A 13,317-nucleotide genomic window follows, 5' to 3' on the forward strand; every position below is an offset into this window, starting at 1 on the left:
GGACTTTTCAATTGGCTGTGGTCAATTCGTGCGAGTGGAATCAAACTGCGTTTGCGGACACAACTTGCACTCTTCTTGCCGCAGAATAGTGCCTTGACGTTTTTTTATTATATTTTAATTCAATTAAAATGAACTAATTTTTCAACCAATCTTATATAACACATGCAATTAGGAGTATTTGTTTGTGTTTATTACGTGCGTGTGTGGTAAGTCCAATAAGTTAGCTTATAGTTTATTGGACTAGTTTATAAGTTTGTTTGAAAAAATAAAAGTGTTTGGTAAAAAGTTTTTCGCACGAGCTTATAACTTTTTTTGAGATGTTATTTCAAGTAACATTTGAGCTTATAGCTTATAGCTTTTTACGGTGTTTTTTATTTTTAACTTTTAATTTAATTTTATTATTTTTTATAAAATAAAAAACTACCCACTACATATAAATATGTTCTTTTATGTCTTTTTATATTTATCAATCATTTAAAAAATTAATTTTACCAAACACTTTAATTTTAATTAGCTAACTTTTTTGGTACCAGCTAATTTATCAGCTATCAACTTACTTATAACTTATTTTAACATACAGAGACTACGGGATATTGTGTGTTGGTAATAGTATTATATATGTAGTCAGAGATATGGAATATTGATATGAATATGATGATGGCTGCTATCTTTATTCTATGTTGTTTTGTTTGTTTGTTTGTGTATTTTGAACTAACGAAAATTCTATACAGAGCATTTATGACGCATTTTTTTTTTACACAATTTATGACGCATGTTTAAGAATTAGAAATTTTGACTTTAACTTTTATAAAGTTTAAAAATTATGTACCAGCCGAATGATATATTTCACAGTGGTACATTTCTTTTAGTTGCCGGCCCTAAAACTCTTTTTGATTTTCTTCTTCTTCTCTCATCCATAGAGGGGTGGTTTTAGGTCAATTTTTGGCCTAAAATCACCCCTTTACATTTTTTTCTTCTTGCTTTTTAATACAAATAAGTGATTTTCACATAGTTTAAGTCTTATAGTTTTGTTTTCATCTTTGCGATTTTATCCTTTGTTTTGATTTTCAGTATTGTTGTCCCGTCTTAGTGCGGAGTATTGTTGTCCCGTCTTAGTGCGGAGTATTGTTGTCCCGTCTTTGTGCGGTGTTCATTTGTTTCAGGTTTGAAGATTAAGGTTGATCTAGTGCAGATCCAATCAATGACTTTTGTACCATCAACGCTACAGATCCGGCGACATGAATGTTCCGGAAACTTCAATATAGTCAAATATGTAGGCTTTTGCAATATGCCGTTTGATGCTATTAACACGGATGTTGTGAGTTTGTTCGCAGATTCATCCTTTTTGTTTTTAGCGATTTTGATTTGTATTGCATCGATGTACTCTTATCAATTTGAATGAATGAATATCTTTTATTTAGTCAAAAAAAAAAAATTATGTACCAGCCATTTAAGTAAAGTATTCAATCATCGAAGATGAAGCAATGGTCATTATACAAGCTACGAAGGAAGTTGGGAAAAGAGGTTTTACATATGTTATCTTTGAATTCAACTTAAAAGTATAATGGATATTACCAGTGCAGTGGCATCCCCAAATTTTTGGAAACTCAGTACGAAATATGAAAGTTAACTTTTAATAAAAAAAAACGTAACTTTTTTTTATAAAAAAATTATCATTGATTTAAATTGTAAATAACATAAAATTATAATTATTTTTGTAATTAACATAAAAAAGATTCATAGTATAACAATAACAACAAAATACATTATAGCTACTTTGCTTATAAAAAAAACATTCTCGCTACTTAAATCGACTCATTCTTGCTGCATTTTTTGAAGCAAATTCATCAATCGAGTCTTCATATTGTATGTCATCCAAGAGATTATTCTCAATTGCTATCAATGTTAAGCCGTTAAGTCTTTCTTGTAAAAAAAGAACGTAAAAGAATGTAATTAGTAATTAAAACAATCCAAATAAGACAACACATTATCAAACCAAATAGGACAATAAACATTAAAACATTATCATGTTGAAACTAGGAATCTCCTCTCCACTTTATAGAAACAAAAGAACATCTCTATCAGTAATTAACTTTGGGAGAAAAAGAATGATGAGAATTGAGAAACACAATTAAAATAGAAAAATTGTGATTTTACATTGCAAATTTTAGAAACCCTAACTTAATTGTAAAATTTAGTTTTTACCTTTGTTTCAACTTTAATGGAGTTTTTGAGAATAGAAGGAAGGAGGTTAACCGATGATAATGCCGCCGGTGATGGTGGCAGGTCGACGCCTCACGCCTGATGGTGGTGAATTAATGGAGTTTTTGAGAAAAAATAGTAGAACGCAAAACAGAACGCAAAACGCAAGAAGATAGACTTCTCTTGTCTGCTTTTTTTTTCTTAAAAAAATGGGTTGGGCTGGGCCTTACTGCCCTTACAACATTTTCTAACATAAAAAATTAATTTTTACACCCCTAACTTACTAATACTACTACCCTATAAATTTTTTTTGTGGCCCTCATTTTTAAGAGACCTTGTGTCACGGCCCATGTCGCACATGAGCCTAGGCCGCCCCTGGATGTTACTCATCGCCTTCATATCAATGTCTCTAAATTTAGTTCTCTTCTGAACTTTGAGGTGAAGTTTATAAAGCGATAAGCGAATATTGTTGCCCATATATAAGCTTGCTAGAGCGATTATTTCTTCAATTTTGAATGAAATGATATAAATTTATGTTTGTAAAAAAAAAAAAATTTATGATTTTCAATGTAAATTTTTTATATTATGCATGTTTACTTAGGGGCCTTAGGTCACTTGTAGCATGATTCTTGAACTAATTAGAAACATTTTGTCGGCGTTGTACCACAAATTAATTTGTGTGATAGATTGTGCAGACATTAACATAATTTGTGTGATCGTTGAAAAGTATCTTGACTTGCTCACGTTTTCTTGGCCTTTTCCAAAAAAAAAACTTGCTAAACGATAGTAACATGGTGTGTGTGGTGTGTAAGTGTGCTACATCATAAGTTCATTAGTAACAAACGATAAAAAAATCATCTTGAGATTATGATTCTTAACATGCTTCGTTATGACACTTGTTAATATTTTTTCTCTATTACAACTTATAACTAATAAGCAGCATGCATCAGATTAATTTTGACTTTTTATCATGATTTAATGTACCAGGAAATGAATTATTTCAATTTTTTTTTGGTACAAGAATTATTTCAAGTATGATTTTTAATGTGAAAGTGGAATGTGATCTCGTACTATTTAAATTTATTTGATTAAAACTTATATTATGTGTTTTCTCTCCTTTTAAAATTGTGAGAGATCGCATTTAACTATCATATAAAAATTACCACCTAAGAGAATATATTTGTTATTGCAATACTAATTCATACAATAATCTTAGAGCATGGTGTATCTAAACTTTCAACTAAGAAAAATTTCTCCTTGTAGGATCTTAGAGCATATTTATTGAGAGATTTAAAGAGAATTTTTCAAATGTTTAAGGCACAATATGTTGGGAACAATATATTGAGTATAATATCATATAACTTTTTTTTTACTTCATTTGTACATAAAAATGCATAACACTTCAATTGTCAGGAAAATTCAGGTATCAGACTGCTTCAGAAGTTACGTTCTGAAATCTTCCTGTTCGGTTTGTAACTTTCGAAATCCATAAATGTTTTTAAGAAAACATTTTCCATGTTGGTAAATTTCATAAGTTATCTTCCAAAACTTTGTGTATTTCGATTGTAACTGATGAATGGCAATATTAAAGAGTAATTTCAAACTTTTGAGAGATAGGAGAGCAATACGGAAGACTAAAAGAGCAATTTTTATTGTATTTGGTCGGATAATTTCTCCATGAAGGAAACACCAACATTTATTGAGGACTTTCCAATTATCCACGAGTGTCTTTTGAGTCAAACAATTGTCCATAAAGGGAATTACTTTTGTCACCCTACATGTTTATCACGCGCCCTATTTTTATTCATTCACTGCTTAAGTAGTGGATGTTATAAAATGACAAATTTTAAGAAAAAATGTCGTCGGCTACTTAAGTAGTGAACAATATTTAAGAAAATCATAGACGGCAAAAGTAACCCAATCCATAAATCTAATGATTACATCCCACTAAATTTGAGATTTTCCATGGGCCAAACTTTACCCACTTCATGTTTTTAAAAAAGCTACACAGTATCTAGGTTTGAAGTTTTCTCTCCCGACCCCCCTCATTTCTTTTCTACCCCCCAAAAATCCCATTTTGCCCCTTGCGGTATGAAAATTTTTTGCCAACAAACTTCGGTTTATATAAACCGAAGTTTTTAAACATGGAAAAAAAATTCGGTTTATATAAACCGAAATAACATATACCCCCCAAAAAGAAGGAAAATTTATGTGAAAATTCGTGTAGAGCTACCTGTGGTAAATTTAGCATATCTCTCTGAATATAGGTCGTATGCTAATGATTTTTAATCCAGTGTAAAGAAGACAAAATTTACTACAAGATTGACACCGGAATTATTAAATTTCATTAAGTATAGTATGAGAAAATCTACCTACAAGTTTGAGCAAAGTTTCTATAAAATGTTGTAGAGATACCTGTGGTAAATTTATCATATCTCTCTGAATATAAGTCGTATGCTAATGATTTTTGATCCAGTGTAAAGAAGACAAATTTTACTACAAGATTGAAACCGGAATTGTTAAATTTCATTAAGTATAGTATGAGAAAATCTACCTACAAGTTTGTGAAAAGTTTATGCTCTGTTTCTGTACCAGTACTCATTATTTGGTCAAATTGAACCAATTGGATAGTTAACCCTCAAAACAAAAATTATATTTGTATTCTTGACACCCTAAGCTTTCCAACGAGTGTTCGTTTACTCAAATCGGACATCGTTTAGTATTTCAAATAAATTGTGGAAGTTGAGGGTCTCATGCAGAATTTATGCAGGAAAGCTGGAAAAAAAATTGGAACACAATATTTCGGTTTATATAAACCGAATTTTTTTAGCATGACAAAAAAATTCGGTTCGTATAAACCGAAGTACCCCCCAAGGGCAAAAATGGAAATTCAGGGGGTAGAAAAGAAATGAGGGGGGTCGGGAGAGAAACCATCTCTAGGTTTTCTTTGGAGAAAAAATTCTCCTTTCTTTCTAAGCTCTTTTCTCTTTTGTTTATAGGAGAGGGGTGATTTTCTTTTCTTTTAATCACCCCCTCTACATCTTTTATTTTCTTCTTTTAACACAAAAAAGTGATTTTCACATATATTAAGTTTTTCTTTTGTGTTTGTTTTTCATGATTTTATCTTGAGTGCGGCGTTGCGTTGTATGTCGTCTTATGCAGCGCTATTTGATTTTCTGTATTGTTGCGGTGTTCGTTTGATTCATATTGAAACATCGGTTTCAGTCAATTACAAATTTAATCAATGATTTTGACATCAACGTTGCAGATCCGGACGCATAGATATTCCTATCACTTTAATTTTATCATATTATTTATAGTAGACATTTTGCCGTTATATGCTATTAACTCGGATGCCGTAAGTATGTTTGCAGATTCATCCCTTACGTTTTTAGTGATGTTGAATATCTGGTTATATTATGTATTCTATCAATTCAAATGAATGAATATGATTTTTTTTTTCCTAAAAAAAAGTTACACATTATGTTGGAAATTAAAAAATAATAATGAATATGTGTTTGGAATTAATGTCAAATTATATAATTTTATTTTTTTATTAACAACAAATTAGTTCAAGTGATAAATTTTTTTATTTTTTATTTTTATTAACCCTCTAAAGCTCTGGTAACCCAGAGTTTGAAGGTAAGTAAAGTTTGTTAAAAAATTATTTTCTTTATTTATTTTCTTTGTTTAAAAAAATTATATTATTAAAATAAAAATACCAAAACGACGTCGATGCATCCGACGGTTCATATTTTGTTTCCTTTTGTATCACCCTAAACGTCGTCGTACAAGTTAAAGACCTTCCCATACCTTTCGGAAACTGACGTCAAAACGAGAAACCTCAGCTCAGAGACCTCTCCCTCCACCGCCGCTGCCGGCACTGTTACCGCCACAACTCCCTCGCGGCGGTCGTATACATTGGCCTCAACGTCAATTCACCTGTCTAGGCTTCTTTCCTTCTTCAGGTTTTCTTCTGTTTGTTATAAACACTGAAACACTCTTTTTAACATGCTTCGTAGTTCAACAATACTAATTAATCGCTTATATAACATAATAACTTATAGTATAAGTGCTTAGAGATAAGCTATTTATATAACAGAAATAAATTACAGTTAAACTGTTTTCATATAGTCTATACGTTGTTTTCATAAGCTATCCAGGGTTTATGGAAATAAGCTGAAAACAACTTAGATATGTCATAAGCTGTTTTCATAAGCTCATTGAAACAGTCAATAGATAAGCTCTAATAAGCCGCACTCCAAACAGACCCTGATTAATTGACCAGGAAATTGTTGAAACTATGGATAAGTACTTTTCATTTGTGACAAGAGTTTGAGTTGAGTAGCATAACTTGCCATTAACACGAATTCATGCATTCATTGCATTGTGTGTGAAATTTCATTTGTTACCCCAAATTGCAGGTAGGATTGGAATTTTTTGAGTAGCAAGTGAAGTCTGATGGCATTATTTGAAGCAAAATCCAGTGCATTAGTTACTTTACAAGATTTGCGCCCATCGTCTCCTTTTTTCAAGCAAGGAAAATCACTCAGAATAATTGGAACGTGAGTGCTTGCATTCTAATTCTGACGTATTCATGACTTTTCTTTTGGCTTCAAGTTTCACCCTCATAGTGAAAATAGATAGAATAGATGTTCATGGATAGACAGATATCTGAAATTATGTGGAAAGTAACTGTCTTTGCGTTGTAGTTGCTGAAAATGAATGAATGAATGTGTGATTTGTAATACTTGATGGATGTAGGTAATTCCATCCTCAGGTCTGGTTATGTGTCAAGAGTTTTAAGGACTTTTATGGAAGGTCCTACTACATATTGCTGTGCACACCTTTGCACTTCAATTCTGAGCATTTTTGCCTCCAAAACTCTGCAGATTTTACCAAATTGTTTGTATTATTTTTCATTTCAGGACCAATTCTGCTAAAATCGGGAATAAACAAAGATAATTGAGAATTATAAATATAAGTTCAAATAGAAGGTAATAGCCTCTTAAAATCCTACAAAGTATGAGTCTATCATACTTCTAGTAATAAGGGTTATGTGGATATGGAGGGATTATCAATGGCATCTTAGCTGTGTGACCGGGTGAGAATGGCAGAAATTGCCATTTGGTTATGTTATGGATGTATAGAGGGAACAAATATTGACATTTATGGCATGATGATGGCAGTTTGAATGCAGTTTAGGGTCAGTCATCATGCAGATAGGAGAGAAGTGGGCATACTTTGTATATCTCAGGTCTATAAAGCCCTTAATCTTAGAGGTTCCAAACTTACTAAAGAATTGGAGAGAAGTTTCAGTGTAAGAAACATATGTGCTCTACCAGAAGATAACAATATTTTCCTGCAAATTCTTTTTTGATTGAATGTAGTTCTCCTTTGATTTTCATTTAGTATGTTTTAATTCTAAGAATAACAATATGTGCTCTACCAGAAGATAACAATATTATATAACACATCCACAGTGTACAATAAAATGCATTCTTGTCATTATCCAGACCTTGTAGATGGTTCTATTTAGCTCATTAATTAACATCTGTGTATCGGTTTTCAGCTATCAAACCTGAACACAAGATCTTTATTGTAATTTACTTTAAGTTTGTCATTGAGTTTGTTGTATGTATTGTACTAACCATTGTGTGAGAGTACTTCATCTCCGCATTCGTGGATGATGTATCAACCTAACACTTCTACTCCTACCTCCCCATGGCTACATAGTACCTGTGTTTTACCAACATATTAGATATGCCTAACTACATTTCTGATTTTTCTAGATTCGCCAAACTTCAATTTTGGTCCTTCCAGTTCTTATTACAAATGAATTAAAAAAAATTACAGTTCTTATTGCCCCTGTAGATTTCAAATGGATTCAGTTAAGAGTTAAGACCCCTAGTTACTTTTCTGGTTGACTTAAGTCAAGTTTAGTCTTTAACTGATATGACAATTAATTGCACACGACATTATTCTGATCTTCAACTGAAACTATGGGGATCCAAACTGAAATTGGTAAAACTAGGAGACGGAGAATAATTAACCGTAGAAGATATTTACTGGTAATTGAAATGGTCCATGCAAATTGTACTGATATTTGAATGTTATATCTAATTATCTATTTTCATTCAATTGACACGCTACTGTATGGTTGCATTTGGCGGACAATATTGTTGTATTATACTCCCTCTGTCCATTTTTATATGATCCACTTTTAAATTCCGTGTCCCTTAATTTATGACCCTTTTCAAAATTCCACATGCATTAATAATTTCTTTATAAAACGCCCCTAGTTAATTTACCATTGGGAAAGGTAAATTATTTTTCTCTTATGATATCAATAACTCTAGAGGGTAAATGTGGAAAAGTAATACATGTTTTTGACAAATTTATCACTACAACTGTTTTTCTTAATACCTGTAATTAAATTTTGTTAGAGGGTCTTATAATAAGGGACAAAAGGAGTATATATTTTGATGGTGCTGTTGCCAATGGTGATTATGAAGTATCATTGAATAACATGTGTAATGCCTCCCACAGGTTACAGGAATACTCTTTAGAGACAGGCCTAGCAACAGTTATTGATGGTAGTGACATTCTAAGAGTTAGTATTGAGCAGCTGAAGGACCTTAAGTTTCAAGTTGGCTCTGTCTATCAATTCATTGGTGAACTCCTTATCCAATCTGATAATAAGGTATGTGCTTGTCAAGGTTTGGTTAAAGCCTTAGCCTTCCCGATTTTCTCTTGCAAACACATTTGGATTAATGATATACTTTATAAACACTTATTCACCCACATCTGGTGCATGCGGTAAGGTGTGATTCAGTGAATGAGAAGATAATTGAGCACAGTGTTCTTTGTTTTTTTGTTAGGCAATTTTGCAGGCACGTGTTGGTAGAAATGTTGACGGGATTGATCTCAATCTTTATCATCAGTCGTTGCTGCTTTTGAGACAGTTTCAAGCCAATCATTTGAATAACTCAGCAACTTAACTTTGCAAGGTTATTTTGTACACAACAAGGCATCATATTTTTCTCATAATATTAAATGATGGAAGGTTGCTCCATTAATGTTTTCATAGAGACACCGAAAGCATAAGCTTCTTTAGACAACGGCGTGATGTTGCAATGTACAGTATTTCTCATGTAAACAGAATCTTTACAAGTTACAAACTTCATGGTGACATTTCATTTCTTTATATTCTTTCTTTTGGCTGCAAATAGGACATGATGACATCAAATTAAGGGTGTGGCTGTTTTAGGTGAGTTGGATTAAGCTGTGCATGCTTCACGGGGTCATTTAATTTTTCATGTGAGGCTATATGACAAACTTAAGGTCACTCTGATTTTGAATTTTAATATGCTTTAGAATTAGCAGTCTCTTTCTGTATGGTGGTGCATCAACATTATTTCAACATCTTTATAGCATTTGGATGCTAAGATGTCCACATAACATATTTCCATTTGTTTGTAGAAATATCAGCCTATTGTTGACTTGGTGTAGGTCCCGTGATTTGTGGTAGCTGTAGAATGTAGTGCTTGAAAAGGTTAAGTACAACTACTACTAAACATACAAAGTTTATCACATTATTATGGTCCACCACTTATTCAGAAATATGGAGGTAGAAATATAATTGTTGTTGAACGCAATGAATTATATATTACGATGTATTTCTAGATTGTAATGATGGAATATTTGTTGGTTTTTCATGTCCCACATATCATTCCACATAGTGATTTGGTTTTGATCTTCATTAAGCACACCCTTGACAATTTGTACATATCATTAGTGCTAATCGAGCATAGTAATAAATACTACACCACTCCTCTAAACATAAAACTAAAGTCAATATCTTGGTCAAACTATGTGGAGTCTACCTTTCCACAAGTTAGTGTTAATTAATGGTACAAGAATCATTTGTATGGCTCTTATTGGGTTTTAATTCATGGTAAATTTTGAGCTAAGGGAGAGGAGAGGGAGCATTATCCTCTGGCTTTGGTAATGGACATACATAGTGGAGGTCTCACATCAACTTGAAACTAAATGATTACAAATAGGACAATTTTTGTTATGGAAAAGAGCCAACAAACAAAGGAAATTAAAACATTCACTTTACATAGTTGCAATTCGCAGGTAAGTAAATATATGGCCACCATTAAACAAGTGACTCGTGAATAAATGTGTGGCTGGCCATCAATAACAAGAGACAAACAACCTACCATTGAGTAATTAAGAAGAAAAAAAAAAACAGCATTACATGCATTTCCGGTGTTGCTTGCAGCACCGACCCACACATGAATGTTGGTTCTATTTTATGTTGCAAATATTCCCGCTACGCTATTGAAGTGAAATGAAAAATAGGCATAGAAAGAGTTTTCTTGTATGGTTTTATTATCTGAATTGACATGATTTGGAATGGTTGAAGCATTATTTTTAGAATTAGGCGGGCAGTTAAACCAATTGAACTGGAAATCAGTCAATTTGTTAGTTGGTTCATGTGCCGTCGATTCTTAGAATTAGATTAAATCGGATTGAACCGCGGTTCAACAAGTGGTATATGATTCGACTTGGTGTGGAAGTGTGAGTGAGATCCATGTGTTTAGATAAAACTATAGGAGGTGAGAACTCACTTGATAAGAAGATTGTTGAATTCAAGTGTGAGTGATTAATTCTACTTTATCTTAAAGTTTTAGTGAATATGTGAAGTTTCTCTCTCATTATATTGAAGTATGGAGTTTTGCATCCCTTTCCCAAATTGCTAACATCATGATGAAAATCTGATTAGTTTTCACACTACTCCTATTAAATTCTTTTTTTTTTTTTTGGTGATAACTCCTATTAAATTCTTATTGCTAATTACATTAGTACATTTCAAATATATATAAAAAATAATGAAAAAGTAGATCTATTGCGCATGTTCTATTTATCTATGCAAGTTCCTAGTATAACATACTAGTGCAAGATCCAAAAGTGTGAATGAGTGAATCAATGATGATGCTTTGGCCCCCTTCTTTTCCTACGTATGGAGCATGTATGGGATAACGTACTCATGTCATGCTTAAACGATGAAAGAAACTTTGGTGGAGATTGAGCTGAAATTGCAGGGTGATTGGATTTGGATAACTCATCCCATACCGATTTATGACCCAAGATTTTACCCCACTCAACTACAAAATTGATGTTATATAGGATTCACATATTCCATTGATATCTCGATTAAATTCAAAGTTTTTTTATAGGGATTTCTAAGTCGCATAATTAGAATATATATAATTGTAAAAAATGAAATAAAAGATTAGATAAATATTGTAAGTCATGCATAGAGATTCTACCGACATGGAGGGTGTTGACTGTTGACCCAGATTCACCATATATCTGCCCGATATGGGGTCATATACCTACATACACAGTACATATATATGTCAACAAGAGACATTCTTACATGGGCACAAAATATATAGGCATATTTTAGGCACACTCACATAAATTAAAAATATTTAAAGAAAAATAAAATGATCACATCAATGAATATCACTTTAATAATTTTTTCTTTAATTTTTAAATTTTGTTGTTTGTGTGCCTAAACAAAATTTATTTGAGTTTGTGCCCGGGCATAGAATTTCTCATGTCAACAAACGCTCTTTCAAAAAGAGAAATACTTGTATGGTCTTGGTCACCATTTAGTCACACACACATAATAAAATATACATATTATTTTTTTTTTTTGGTACAAAAATATACATATTATTTAATTTTCTTTTTTTATACTTTTTTCTCAACTATGTGAGTGTGATCAAATTGAGACCAAATATTAATGGTCCATATTTCTCCGGTCAAAAATAACTAGAATCCCTTGTTGTGCTATCTTTGGGATAAATTTAAAGCAAGTGCCTAGTGGTGGATAGCATCACTATTCACTGATACGTTAGGATCTAAAGGATTGAGTAATTGGATGCACTTACTGTATACCTTTTTTTTACACAACTTAATGTATTAATAATTGTCGGTTGATAATTATCGGTTGATTCAGTGATAATTGAAGTTAAATTTTTTGGAAGGAGATTGAAACTACTTGATGATATTCCAAACTAAATTAAACAGGTGGTGAAAATAACTATTCAATAAAAATTCATTTATAAATTACTTTTGTATGTAGTAGTGTCCTTAACGCTTAAACACTTGTTGGCATTTTCTAAACTAAAAATAGTAATAGGTCTCTTGAATTGATATGGACCATTAGGGGTGGACAACGGGCCGGTTTGGGTCGGTATGGGCCCAAAACCTCAAACCGGCCCAATCCACGGATGGAGAAGAGCAGCCCATATCGAACCAATTTTGGACCTCGGGTTAAGCGGGTTCGGGTCCAGCGGGTCGCGGGTTGAACGGATAGATTCAAACGGTTTCAAACAAAAAATAGATCGTGTAATAAAAAAATTCCATAAACACATAAAAAATAGATCTTGCAAAGAAAAAAATCCTGAAAAATTATCAAATAGAACAACATTTTATTTTCAATATGGAAAGAAAAAAACCAGTATAGAAAGACAGAAACAACACAGATCCAGTGCAAAAGAGATGGATATAAACAAATTTAAGCATGATTTAAGGCGTTTGAAGTGGAAATAGATCTGATAGAAGAGAAACAAGCAAGTATAAGAAGGTAGTTTCAATATGTGAAGGAAGAGAATTCATAAAAAAAAAAAAAAAAAAAAAGCAAAAAGTAAAAGACAAGATTTTTTACATTCAAGAGTAGAAAACAAAGGGTTAAAAATGAAAGAACCAACCCTCTGTATGAATTTAATTTGACATAGAGAGAGAAGAAGAAAAATGGTGTTTAGTATAGAAAGCATTGATTTGTATTCTCAAAATGCTAGTAAATAAAAAGAGTAATAAATATAAAGTTGCAGTATTGATGTGGTGTAAGTCACGAGATGTTTATCAGTAGACACATGACATCATCATTAAAAACTATTTTCTAGCCTTCTAGTGTACAATATGCTGTTGAAACTTGAAAAGAACCAATGATGGGTCGGTTCGGTTACCCATGGATTGGAAAAACCAAACCGAACCCGACCACCCCAATCCACAAGAAACCGAGTTTTGGAC

The 13,317-nt window shown here is 32.2% G+C and overlaps 1 protein-coding gene across 2 annotated transcripts; it reads left to right on the forward strand.

Annotated features, from left to right (window-relative positions):
- The first annotated feature begins 5,992 nt into the window (after positions 1 to 5,992).
- Positions 5,993 to 9,667, forward strand: LOC123890952 (CST complex subunit TEN1). Of its 2 annotated transcripts, XM_045940709.1 has the most exons (5): positions 5,993 to 6,085; positions 6,145 to 6,170; positions 6,627 to 6,767; positions 8,752 to 8,905; positions 9,084 to 9,667. In XM_045940709.1, exons 3-5 carry the CDS (start codon positions 6,664 to 6,666, stop codon positions 9,201 to 9,203), a joined length of 378 nt encoding a protein of 125 aa, XP_045796665.1. In that variant the 5' UTR covers positions 5,993 to 6,085; positions 6,145 to 6,170; positions 6,627 to 6,663; the 3' UTR covers positions 9,204 to 9,667. The 2 variants fall into 2 exon arrangements, with proteins under 2 accessions (XP_045796665.1, XP_045796666.1); XM_045940710.1 differs by lacking the exons at positions 5,993 to 6,085; positions 6,145 to 6,170 and adding an exon at positions 7,131 to 7,522 and having other exon boundaries at positions 6,639 to 6,767.
- Positions 9,668 to 13,317: the final 3,650 nt, after the last annotated feature.

This window comes from Trifolium pratense, linkage group LG6 (assembly GCF_020283565.1).
Source record: "Trifolium pratense cultivar HEN17-A07 linkage group LG6, ARS_RC_1.1, whole genome shotgun sequence".
Classification (NCBI taxonomy): domain Eukaryota; kingdom Viridiplantae; phylum Streptophyta; class Magnoliopsida; order Fabales; family Fabaceae; genus Trifolium; species Trifolium pratense.